Genomic DNA, 13,136 nt, shown 5'->3' on the forward strand with positions numbered 1-13,136 from the left:
CCCCCCCTCCATCCCTCAACACAACCTCTCTCTCCCAGCATCATCCCTCCCGCATCGCACCACGCTTCATATCAGGCGGTTTCTACGACAAGTGCAAAGACGTACGCTTCTACCTCGCCAAAGCAGACGACACACATCCCCGCAAGAACAGCTTCACCGGGTACAAGTCTTCGCCGTGGCTTGTCGCTAAATGTCCTGATAAGAATGGCAAGTATCTGTGTACGTGGTTGGCGCTGAGTAAGTGTTTGCTTAACTCGGAGGGGGAGCTGTATCGTGGTGCAAAGTAAGTATCTATCCCCCCATACTAGAGGTTTCTGGGGATGTTTGTTGTGAGTCGTTGGCTAATGATGGTGGTAGTGGGAATTTTCACGGGTCGTGTACGACGTGTAAGTTGACGGGGAGTAACTTCAACTGCGGATGCTGGAGTGGTTTGAAGAAGGGCAAGAATGATTTCGGGAACCGAGTTCATCGGACGAGTATCGATTTGAGTATGTTTTCTCTTCTGGGCTTGTGGATGTATCGCTAACGTGTGATAGATGTTGCTGTTGGCGCTGTTGATGGGTATTTGACCTGTCAAGGGAATTGGGGGATCCTCGATTATTGCAGTGGAAGACCATCGCATGATCCTTTCCTCGATGTCAAGTAATGATCTTTTATGAATATTCCTTATTTTTTGTTAAATTGACACAGGTTGCTGGCGTTTTCTCTGCGTTTTGTCTTTCCTCGTGTTTGTTCTGTTTTCGCTTCTTCACATTCGCTTGTATAGCTTCGTTTTGATGTTCTCGCAATTTGTTGCGTATCGCTTCGTTATTTATTAGACCTGAATCTTTAGTTTCGCTTCTCCTCTTTGTTCCCGCCATCGATTTGTCGATTCAACCAACTCAGGACAACCCTTCAACAACCATCCCCATTTCTTCAAAAATCCCACACTAACCTCCCAACTCCTCTCCTCATGCGCTTCCCCCCAAACAATCAGATAAGCATCATCCAAGCCCTGACTACTCATCAATCCTAGTATGTCAATACACAACTCGTCTTCATCAAATACACCGCTCGAGTAGCCCTTTAGCATGTTATCTCTCAATTGAGGAAACGGCAGTAAATCGACCCAGGGATGGTGCTTAATCTCGATCTGTAGCTTTGTCGGCCGTAGCGATTCGGGACATGAGGATTTTACTAGAACACCGTCTGGACCTAGCGTGTTCCAGGGCGATATCACATCGTCGCAGCATAATCCCTGCAGTGGGATGCCGATGTGCACTGCATTGCTCGACACGGCATTAACGGCGTTGAGGCGGATGAGCGAAGGCAGAAGTGCCGGACGATGATTCTTTAGACTATGTTGCATGTGAACGAGTTGCATGAATGCATATGCAACAGCACGTTCTCTTGCAGTGGTGAATATGAGGATTCCATTCGTGTGGACTTCTTCAGGGGTGACATTGGCATATTCCTCATTCCGAGCCTTCCGTTTTCCTGCAATGGTCAGTCTTCTTCAATGCACGGTATAGCAGAGTTAGAGTATGAGTGAGGGAACTGACGATAAGCTCTCTGATTCAGACGATTCTGCCGTCTCCGTCTATCCCTCGCCTCAGTGATCCCCGTCCAATCATCATCTGGGTCTTTGAGCTCCGTTAACTGGGGCAGCTGTCCGAGACGTTTCGGAGCCGGCGGTTGAGTAATAGTAATCTCTGCTGCCATCGGGATTCTTACGTGAAGAGTGCGAGATTAGGACCAGACCCTCAAATACTCGGTCAAGACTTTTTTTATGTACTTGGCTGACGAGGAATCGTAAACTCCGGGGGAAGAAGAAGGAAGGGTTTATTACTGAGCGGTAGAGATTAAGACTACGTAGACCTTTTAGGCTGTTTATTGCTTACAATTGATGTTTTTTCTCACTGCTTCTGAAGGCTTTCCAAAGATTGGGATGGGCTCTGATTTGCTACGGAGATAGTGTCCATGGCGCTAATGCAACCTGCTGACATCAAGACCCGAGAGCAGAATTTAACCCATCATCATCCCTGTAAGAGACTGACGGGACGCTGATGTCAGACCTTTAATCCAACTCAACCCAACCCTCGGATCAAAAGAAACACCGTCCGACTCTAAGATCAATGACATCTCTATCCATACTAACACTCTCTAGGGTCTATTCAGTCTAGCATCTCCATTGAATCACCAACTACCGAATGCCGATGCATCTCCCCTCGGCAGACCCGCGTCAATCTGGAGACGTCACCGGCCCTTTTCCCACACAATACGCCCTGAGATTAGTGGGCTAACGGCGATGGCTTCCTTTTTGCGTCCAGTCCCAAATGGAAAATTTAACTCCGTTTATATCCATCTCCATTCCATTCCATAGTTAGCATTACATCGGTTCCTACCGTTATCTGGATGGATGCTGATAAATTCTCTCGTCTTCGATGACGTTGCGGAGTCCGAAAGCTTTTTTTCTTGCCCTGGATGGTTGTAGAATCTTGGAGGTCAAAGTCATATATATAGCTTGCAACTTCACGTAGATGGTCTGATCAATACAATCTTGATCCTGTTTGCTTTTCATCTTTCAAGAGTAACTACCCAATATACAAAAATGTCTACCGATTACGAATTCAAGGGCTGGCTTGGCCGTGATCCCAGCTCCGTCAATGGAAAGATGGAGTGGGATACCTTTGAGCCCAAGAAGTGGGAGGAGAACGACGTCGACATCAAGATCACACACTGCGGTATCTGCGGTTCTGACCTTCACATTCTTCGCTCCGGCTGGGGCGAGACACCTTTCCGTAAGTCCTCTCTCACTCCATACAGACACAATGGAACAGTCACTGACCAGGAGCAGCCTGCTGTGTCGGCCACGAAATCGTCGGCAAGGCTGTCCGCGTCGGCTCCAACGTCACAAACATCAAGGTCGGCGACAGAGTCGGTGTAGGCGCCCAGGCCCGCAGCTGTCTCCGCGACGACTGCTCCGAGTGCTCCGCCGGCCGCCTCAACTACTGCCCCAAGATGGTCAGCACCTACGGCTCCGTCTACCCCGACGACATTGGCAAGTCCTACGGCGGCTATGCCGACTACAACCGCACCGACTCCCGCTTCGTCGTAAAGATCCCAGAGTCTCTCCCCTCAGAGTACGCTGCGCCCATGCTCTGCGGCGGTGTCACCGTCTACGCTCCCCTTCGTAACAACGGCTGCGGTCCTGGAAAGACTGTGGGCATCGTCGGTGTAGGCGGTCTGGGCCACTTTGGCGTTTTGTTCGCAAAGGCTCTTGGTGCTGATAAGGTCATTGGTATTTCTCGTAAGGCCTCCAAGAAGGATGAAGTCCTCGCTCTCGGCGCAGATGCCTACATCGCTACTGACGACGATGAGGACTGGGCCAACAAGAACGCCAAGACGATCGATCTCATGATCTGCACTGTTTCAAGCAGCAAGATGCCTTACAGCGATTACTTCAAGCTCCTCCGTCACGGCGCCGACTTTGTGCAGGTCGGAGCTCCTGACTCTGGTGAACTCCCTCCCATCAACGCATTCAACCTCATCATGGGCCAGTTCAAGCTGAGCGGAAGCTTGATTGGTTCGCCCAAGGATATCGAAGAGATGCTGCAGCTTGCAGTTGAGAAGAATGTCAAGCCTTGGGTTGAGAAGAGGCCGATGGAGGACGCGAACCAGGCTGTTGTCGATATGGAGAATGGAAAGGCTCGATACCGATATGTTTTGGTTAACCAGAAGAACATTGATTAAATTAGCGGGATGAGAATGATAGAGATAGACTGTACATAGAATATGAATGAACAATAGAATAATCTTAAACAAGAATCTTAGTGAGCTTTCTTTGGTGATTGACTGGATAGTGGCATACCCCGCTATTTACATCACGCCCTTCAGCACCATGAATCGGCACTTCACTCACTAAACTACAACGGCCTCAGTCAGTCCAATTAACACTTGTTTCTCATTTTAACGACTCTTACCAAAGACCAATGCCTCATCCACCATCATAATGCCCCGTTCAGACGAAGCACAAGCCTTCTTCCACGCCGTATACTCAGCCGTCCAAGAGATCCCCCACGGCAAAGTCACAACATACGGCCACATCGCCATGCTCGTTGGAACCCGTACCAAACCTCCCTCACACACCCAGAAACTCAAATCACTAACATCCAACAGCTCAAAGACCTCGTCAGGTAGGCGTCTGTCTAAAACACCTCCCCGCCGATCCATCCCAGCCCTTCAACCACGACACCGTCCCATGGCAAAGAGTCATAAACTCCAAAGGCCAAATATCACCCAGGTTCGTCCATCAATCCCTCACTACACCTCATATCTAACTATTTAGATCTCAACCTGGAGGATCTCGCTCTCAAGCTGATGCCCTCCAAGCAGAAGGCGTACAAGTCGAGACAAACGCAATGGGCGAACACTCCGTTGACTTCTCCCAATACGGCTGGTTCCCAGACCTACTCCCCTCAGAAGAAAACGAGCAAGGCGAATGAATGATTTTAAGGGTCTTTGAAACTAGTATTTACCACTATCATCTTTCGGAAAACAAAAATTCACGTTTTTGTTTTCCCTTATATGTAATTTGTAATTGCGGAACCCAAAGATCAAATGGGTTCCCTCTCATAAGAATCATCCCATCTTCCCGCTTCATTCTTTGAATCAAAGTCCGCCACCCAAAAAAATATCTCCCCCTGGAGACTGAAGGGAGTTCAAATCGAAAAAAGAAAGAAAAAATTACACATGTACAAAGACAGACACCCAAAATGACATCTTTATGCATCGAGCCGCTCGTGTATGTGATAAATCTCCCCTTTTCTTCACGGGATTGGAAAAACAAAGGGTAATAAAAAAAAGAATCCTCCAAACTCCTGGCCAGTGCTTGAAAACTTGGTTGGGATGCCCGACGACGGAAAAAAAGAATCGTCAGACCGACAATAAAACTCGAGGGGGAATATTGGTGAACAACATCAAATCAGAAACGTGATGACACATAAAGGCGTTGCAAAAAGAATCCCATCCCAATCAGCCCCCCAAATGCTGAATGTGTGTGTGTCCCGTGATCAAAAGACTCCGGAACAGGCCGTACATAATAAGTCGGCTAGTCACAGCTTCGCCTCCTCTAGAAGCAGTTCAAGCTTCCCTTCTTCTTCTTGCCCTTGTTGATGGCATTCATACGCTCCTCGAGCTGACGGCGCGCAGCCTCGGCAGCCTGTCGCTTCTTGCGCTCCTCCTCCACAGCTTGGAGACTCCATCTGTTGTCCTGGACAGGCTCGGGGGGAGGACGGTCCTTGAGCTCCTTGACCTCGACCTCTAGCTCACTAGCACGCTTCTTCCAGGCATCACAATCGGCCTTGACTTTATTAGATTGCCTTTCCAGGTCTGTAAGAGCCTCCTCGAGCGTCTGCGTAAGCTGACGCTCCGCATTTAGGTGCTTCTCGATTGTTCGGATACGTGCTTCCTGGTCTTCAGTGATATGAGAGATGTTGATGTTGTCCTTGCTGATAGGACGTCCAATGGTAGGTGAGCTGGGAGCTCCGTTGACTGGAGATCCTGCACCGTTTGGCAGAGGGGGAAGAGGGATAGCTGGTGGGGGTGATGGCAGAGAGACGTGAGATGCGCTCTTGCGAATGGTTGAGTTAGAGTTTGACCGCTGGACGCCAGCCGCCACTTCGTCCATCTTAGCCTACGGAGTGTTAGTCAAGCCCACAAATCATCATGCTGAGACAAGCTTACCTGGAGAGCTGCATAATCTTCCTTCAAGACCTGCAATTCGGCAGTGAGGCGTGCAGTAGCGGCATTGGCCTCAACCAATTGGCTGTTGCGTTCAGTCTGCAGGGTGCTCAATCGGTTATTGGTAATTTGAACCTCGTCAAAGTTATTCTGAAGTTGCTCCTCAAGCTCCTCCACAAGTCTGCTGTTCTTCTTGCTTCGGTCATCCAGATCTGTCATCCTCTTCTTGGCGATCTTGATCTGTTCGACCAGGGGACCAGAACCAGCACCTCCATCAAGCATCTCGGCCAAAGCAACCTTGGCGTCTTCAAGGTCCTTCATGATCTTCTCATTAATAGATGTAAGCTCGTTAACATGTGACTCAATCTCGGCCCGCTTGGCCTGCTCCGCGTCAAGAGCCTTCTTGCTGGCAACAAGCTCATCGATACGCTCCACCAACTTCTCAGCATCAGCATCGAGACCAAGAGCCATGGCAACATGAGAAGCTGCCTTGTTGAGCTCATCGCGAACTTCTGCAAGCTCAGTCTCCAGTCGGTGAGCACTCTCAGCATGCTCGGACAGCAACACTTCAACCTGCTCTTCGTAGCCCTTCTGCTCGGTCGTCTTAAGATCAGCCAGGGCCTTAGCGTGCTCAGCCTTGAGCTCCTCGAGCGATGTCTCGTTACTCTTGGCGCCCTCATCATGAGTCGCAATCTGCTCCTGCAGCTTGGCAATAAGCTCTAGCTGACGGGAGTTGTCCTCCTGCACAGCGTTGTGAGACTTGTGGAGCTCGTCCAGCTCGGCGCGAGCAGCAGCATGAGCCTGCTCAAGCTCAGCAACCTTGGTAGCGTTGCTGTTGATGATGGCCTTGTACTCATCAATCTCGTTGCGAAGGAAGCTGATGAGGTTCTGTTGTCGCTGCTCAGCTTCGCTATTTGGCTCATCCTTATCCCCATTCTGGGATCGAGATGCAGAGATTTGAGCATGGTTGGAAACAACTCGGGCCTCAAGCTCCTCAATAGTACCCCGCATCTGGGTTTCTGTTGTCGCCATCGAGTCAAGGGCCTCCTTGTGCTTCTGTTCCCAGGTGGCAAGCTCAGTCTGGAGCTCGGCAACACGCTGCTCATGCTTGGAGTCAGCATTGTCAGGCTCCTGGAGACTAGACTTTGCAGCAAGTGCTTGTCGCAGAGACTCAAGCTCGGTTGTGAGCGCTTGCTCACGAGCCATGTGAGCGTTCCTCGTATCAGAAAGCTGTCTCTCATTCTGCTCGAGCTGATCCCGCAGTGTTGCCACCATGGACATCTCTACAGGGCTGGCCTTGAGACTTGATCGCTCTCTTGTCAGTCCTGAGATAATGGTCATCTTGGTCTCCATCTCCTTCTTCGCTGCTGCGACATCTGCTTCTAGTTCCTGAATGCGTTCGCTCCTGACGTGCAGTTCGTGGATAGCGGCATTCAAGTTCAGCTCGAAGCTCTGCATGGCCTCGGGTTGACCGCCGAAGTGCTCAGAAGCAATATTTCGCAGCGATGAGAATGAGCGCTGAGCACGGTCGACAACGAGCAGGTTCTGACTTGACTTGCGTCGAATGACAGGAGTGCTGGAACGAGGTGATGTAGCTTCCGCAACTCGGGCGCGAGATAGGTCAGTCTTGAGCTCCTCAACAATATCGAGGGTCTCGTTATGCTTGAACTCAAGCTGGGCATATCTCTCGGCCAATTCTCTTTCAGCAGCCTCACGTTCCTGGGCCATAGATTTGAGTCTTTGGAGCTCAGCAGCAATCTCAACGTTATCATCCTGGGGCAAGTTCTCTGTTGATGCGGCTGCAGGTTTTGTGGTAGCGGTCTCATCGTCAGACAAGATGTCACCGTTCGATGAAGCAGCAGTGGCCGGAGAATCCATGGCTGAGGACAATTCCGAAGAGAGCGATCGTGTGAAGGATGACCTCGGCCCAGCCTTCAGATCATTTGTTCTAGAGTCAGAAAGGAAAGACTCGGGTCGGGTATGGGTTGGTGTGGCCACAGAAATAACCGACTCGCGCTTGGGGTTCACATGACGGGCCTCATCAACGACATCCTGCATCTCAGCAATCTTACGCATAGCATCCTCGTACTTGGCGTGGAGAGAATCGTAGTCATGAAGAGTCGACTCGTGCTCCACACGCAAGTCAATAAGCTCCTGCGTAACATTCTCAAGCTTGTCAGCAACAAACTTAGTTTGAGCTGGGCTTTGAGGAGGGGCCTCTTCGGTTGGCTTCTCAAGGCGCAGAGGATCCTCATCCACTTCCTTGACGGGGCCAATCTTGGTATGAGGGTGGTCCTCCTCGTCACCTTCGGGAATCGGGTCCTCCATTTGGCTATGGCGACTAACGTGGGAAAGATTTCGCGAGTGTTCGGCCATAGCACGACGGGCCGCAACGCCGTTGGTTTGCTCAGCATTGTGATCAGTTCCGTTCTCGGTGCCTGGTTCCTTATCTTGGATCTGGTCAAGCTCGTGGAGAAGCGAGTCGAGCTTACCAAGACTTCTTTGTCGTTCAACCACTTGCTCAAGTCTATCGATTTCACGTTGCATCAACTCAGCATCTTGGTCCGCTTCAGCAAGACGCTCTTCAAGGGTCGAGATGTAATCTTCACATGACGCCTCATTCTCTCGAACGCGGGAAATCTCCTTACGAAGTTCCATGATGATCGTGGCGTTCTTCTCTTCACCGTTGGTATGTCCGTCCAACTTGGCCTCAAGATCGTGGAGGTAACTCTCAGTGTTATTCTCTCGGTCCATGAGCTTCTGGAGACGGCTCTGGAGCTGTGAGTTGATAGTTTCGACATAAGCGCATTTCGTCTCCTTCTCGAGAAGGTTAGCCTCGGTGTTAGAGAGAGTGCCGCGAGTAGAAGAGAGGGACTGCTCGAGAGACTGAATCGTTTTCTCGTATTCCATAACGACTTGCTCAACAGCTTGCGCGAATGAATTCGATCGGTTGAGGCGGTCATCTGCTGTATCGCCTGATTCCTCATGGTGGTCCGCGCCAGATTCATTTTCACGAGCGCGCGCCAACTCGGCAATCAGTCGAGCATGACGCTGGCTCAAGGCGGTATAGCTCTCTTGGGTGTCCAACAACTGGTTCTGGAGCTCAGCCTCACGCTCGTTTTGACGATCAGAACGATCAGTAATTCCTTGTGCGTTACGTCGAGGGCTGTTGCCGCCATGTTCGGCACTGCGGATTTGTTCACGGAGGAAGGCAACCTCAGCCTTGAGGCGGTCAATCACAGATTGCTTATCGCCCTCTTCGATTTGCTGAATGCGCGGTTTCGATTGAATCGCTCGAGCTCGTTGGGCATACTGGACGGTGTTCAGGGTCTCGCTCAAGTGGAATTCGGCCGGCGTAACACAGGCAATCATGTAAGTGATGGCATTACCACCGAGCGAGTCTTGTAGCAGCCGGGTAAGTCGAGAGTCGCGGTAGGAGACGTGGGAGCCAGGGTTTCTTGACGAAAGCTGGCTAATAACTTTACCAAGGGCGGCAAGACCGGCGTTGATAGAGATACCCTCCTTTGCTCGATCGCCCTGAGCTCCAGTGTTCTTCAGTCTTTCACTTCCAGCCAAATCCACAAAGTGAAGTTTGCTGTCGGTTGTCACAGTGACATCCTGGCCCGTCATCGCTTCGAGTGGTACGGAGAAGCGCTTCTCGGCGGCTGACGACTTGTTCTTGCGCTGAACAAGGTTAAGTGAGAAAACCGCATGGGATCGCGACGACTTGGCGTTGATAGCCGTGGCATCGGTTTGTCGAATAGAGGAGCCGAAGTTCAGAGCATTCATAAGATCGTCCACTGAGTTGATGTCGACTTGTCGAAGGCCTGTCAAGATGATGTTTCCCTTTGTGTCTTCGCGAATGGCCACATTGCCGCGCTCGTTCATAGGGGTCGTCTCGGGGACCAGAAGATCGCGAAGGTGTTCGTTATAAATCTCGACATATGTAGCTTTCAGCGACCACTCGCGGTCACCAAGCGTGTCCTGCTGGCCAAAACCTCGTGGGCCTTTGAGATGGGAAAGAGAACTGCGGTTCGCCTTGGCTTTTGACTTTGGCGTCGAAGGAGTATCGAGCTTTTCAAAGAGCGCCATGGCAGCTCTGGGAATAACACCTGAGTACTGGTTAGCAAGCGCAGTCACCGCCCGTTCGCTTCAACGTACCCATCAGTTCTTGGTCATATTGTTCGCCTGGGCCTGAAGTACCCATGGTGTATGATTTTCCAGCACCAGACTGGCCATATGCCATCAAGGATACATTGTAACCTTGAGTAAAAGCGCCAATACAGTCCGACACATAATCCCACACACCCTCCTGTTGCGTATCCGAACTGAAGACTCGGTCGAAAACAAAGAGTTTGCGACCTTGTGGAGAATCGATTGCCAGGCTGGTATCGGAGGTCGTTTGGACCATAGCTCGTTGAAATCGCTGCGGAATCAGATCGTATCCAGGATCGTTAGGGTTCAACGGCGGTCGCACTCGAACGGCTAGCAACAAATAAGCATTAATATCCCGAAAGTTTGGTGACAACGGTTGACTTACCGACTTTGACCGCCGTTCGACTTTCGTCGTCTGAGGCTCTGCTCCCGCCTCCAGTCTTGCTCGTCATGCTCAACCTGCTGCTGCTTCTAGGATGGGCTCTTGCGATGGCGCTCATGGGCCTTTGAGGGATTCCTCCCGGCGAGGCCGGGGGCGAGGTCGCCATGGCTAATTTGCGAAAGAAATGCGCGGTGTCTCAGTTCTCGTAATCGTCAACGGCGATGTATGTCGCAAAGGCTGTTCAAGGCCACAAAGGGCTTCTTTGTATATTGTCTTCCGCGGAAGGAGAAGAGGGCGGTCTTTCAGAACGTCATAGATGATTGCAGCGCCACGAGAAGTCGTCGGTTGGTGAGGGGATCGCGAAGTGTTCCAGACGGTCTCACGTGCGGTAGTTGACCTTGACCTTTGGGGGGACTCGTAGAAGTTTCAACGAGTGAGCGCGAGGCGGATGGATGCTGGATTGTTTATTCAGACCAGGGGTGTAGGGGGAAAATGTAATTAAACAAGCGACCACGGACGATCGGGCGACGGAGTTGTCGAGGGCTGGGTCTAGGTCTGGGCTGGCGATTCCTCGTTCCAGTTGTGGAGCGGGACGTAAGTCGCTAGCGGAGGGGCCTTTGTCGGGGTGGAATTGGTAAAAAGGTGAAAGAAAAGAGCGGAGGAGAAGGGAAGAGAGGATAAAGCGGTGGGAGGTTAGATGATGCAGAGAGAGGCAGAAGAAATAACTTGAATGGGCGGGCCGTTGGCTGTTTGATCACTTTTTCAGTTCAGGAGTAGAAAAAGCAACAGGAAAAAAAGGGACGGCCCACCAGGGGTAAACTGGACACCTCAGTAGACTCTAGACTCTAGAGTGTCTTCCAGCTTCCTTCGATTCATTTAGGGGATTGTGCCAGTGCCAGTGCCAGCCCAGCCAACACACACTCAGCGGGATGGAGGGCTGTCAAGTCCGCCCCTGGGAGACTAGAGGTACATTAGCGCTGGGCCGGCTCGGGCAACGTTGTCAGGTACCTCGCGTCTGATGGACGTGATTGCCTGACCCCTGAATCCTAGGGGAGGGCTAGTGGCTCTTTAGGTTAGCAGATGGCGGAGAGGGCGCCTACTGGTTGGACAGCTTCGTTTTAACTGGATCCCCTCCCCCGGCGCTGGTAACCTGGCCCGCGCAACCAGGCATGGACCCTCCGAATGGTTTGTCTGCTTGGACCCTTAGCATCAGTGCCATAATCTGAATAATATTTAGGTGGTGATAGTGTTGCAAGAGACTGATTGGGACTTTACGAGACCAATTAAGCTGTGAGAGTCAGTTCTCATTTCTTTAAAATGTGATATCCGTATACTGATTCATTGACGGTATTCCTGAGAAGAGACTCCATTCGTTCTCGCACTACTTGGCCGATCCCAGCTTGACCCGAGCAACAGGCTACGAATCTTCGTGGATGTTGAAGGGGTTAAACTGCTTAATCAGGCCCTGTTTAAGATCGTCTTTGCAAGCAACAATGTCAAATACCAACCACCCTGATTAGTCTCTCGGACCAATTCAAATGCCTCTTCAGCCCGAGGCGATCCTTTCTGTTCTTTCTGCTCAGGGGCTGAATCTAATATCCGACGCGTCCAAACTAACTTAGCGGCACATCGTCGCGTTTGTTGGATGGATGTGGCTAGATGTCATCAAACCAATGCAAGAACGGTAACCGATATACCGGTTTCACGCCAAGTTTCCATAGAAGAAGAGAATAATACCGTTAGACATTGACTCAACGGTGCATTCAATGTCTTGTGTAGTCGACAGAGTTTTCAAAGTATGTCCCCTCTTGATGCGTTGTCAACTTGACCCCATATCAAAACTTACCCCTTGCGGTTATGGCGGTCACGCAGCAAAATACATATGCAAGTACCTTGATAATTATCACGAACATCGACGCGTAGGTACCGTACGTATCACTCTGCAGACAATGCTACACGGAATGCACCAGCAACCGCCCCATGCACACCATCCCGTCTAACAGTTTCGTTGCTTTTGGCGCCCGAGACAACTATCAAGATCCCTCCGATAAAAGTTCAACCATCTCCTTTAACTTTCGTCCCATCTCCTGTTACAGTAAGATCCAGGGTCTCAGACGATCGTCTCCTAAATAAAATCGGACAGATAATTAACAAAACCTGAGACTTTTTCTTCAGCCCTTTACCCATGTCCCGCTGAGCCTGCCCTGGAGCTCACATGGCGCCCCATTCGAAGCGAGTCTCTTGGTACATTACATCGTTGACGGAGTATTGAATGGCATCATTTCGCGACGTGAGAAGCAAAATGTGGAAACAGTTACTGTGACCGGCATGGTTTCTGTCCGCGTTTTGAGTCGCATTCAAACTGCGGAAGCAAATCGCGGGGGTCAAACACACCACGCCCACGGTATGTTTCAGGTCCAAGCCCCCACTCCTGATCCCAATGAAACCTTGATACTTTGAACCTGTTACTATCATTTCTTCTTCTGAACAATCTTACATGACCTGACAAGTGTTCAACGGTGAGTTATCAAAGCTTATGAACTGTTGGTCCTTGTTAGACTCTATCATCAGCCTGGCGAGGCCGTGGTTACATCAAAGATGCCAGGCACAGCATGTCTGATTATCTGAGACAGTTCGTCTCACCAAAGAAAAGCCACTTCGTCAATGGAATGCATGCATGTTGCCAGCATGAACTACCGGAGACCTCGGCGGTTGAGCCTGTCCTATTCGTCAGCCTTAAGAATTTCGTTCTCGCTTCGCTTGTTGCTTCAACGCCCACTTACATAAAATCGCCAAGGATCTTGGTTGTCACAGTAGCTGTCAATGGTTGGCTAATCCACTATCAAAACAACAAGACAGTCAGTGCCACCGAGAAAAT

At 50.6% G+C, this 13,136-nt stretch overlaps 3 protein-coding genes across 3 annotated transcripts; 2 read left to right on the forward strand and 1 right to left on the reverse strand.

The window, feature by feature from the left end:
• Nucleotides 1-2,590: 2,590 nt before the first annotated feature.
• FTJAE_9163 (alcohol dehydrogenase (NADP+)) lies at nt 2,591-3,732 on the forward strand (the record flags this gene model as incomplete). Its single annotated transcript, XM_037356055.1, has 2 exons — nt 2,591-2,780; nt 2,831-3,732. The coding sequence occupies 2 exons, from the start codon at nt 2,591-2,593 to the stop codon at nt 3,730-3,732; spliced, it is 1,092 nt and encodes a 363-aa protein (XP_037203738.1).
• A 259-nt stretch (nt 3,733-3,991) lies between these two features.
• FTJAE_9164 (MGMT family) lies at nt 3,992-4,488 on the forward strand (the record flags this gene model as incomplete). The annotated part of the gene is made up of 2 exons (XM_037356056.1): nt 3,992-4,175; nt 4,328-4,488. The coding sequence occupies 2 exons, from the start codon at nt 3,992-3,994 to the stop codon at nt 4,486-4,488; spliced, it is 345 nt and encodes a 114-aa protein (XP_037203739.1).
• Nucleotides 4,489-5,110: 622 nt separating this feature from the next.
• On the reverse strand, nt 5,111-10,424 carry FTJAE_9165 (kinesin; the record flags this gene model as incomplete). Its single annotated transcript, XM_037356057.1, has 4 exons — nt 5,111-5,674; nt 5,725-9,833; nt 9,883-10,206; nt 10,262-10,424. 4 exons carry the CDS (start codon nt 10,422-10,424, stop codon nt 5,111-5,113), a joined length of 5,160 nt encoding a protein of 1,719 aa, XP_037203740.1.
• Between the last annotated feature and the right edge of the window lie 2,712 nt (nt 10,425-13,136).

The sequence above is a fragment of the Fusarium tjaetaba genome (genome assembly GCF_013396195.1).
Source record: "Fusarium tjaetaba strain NRRL 66243 chromosome Unknown NRRL66243_c0000207, whole genome shotgun sequence".
Taxonomy (NCBI): Eukaryota; Fungi; Ascomycota; class Sordariomycetes; order Hypocreales; family Nectriaceae; genus Fusarium; species Fusarium tjaetaba.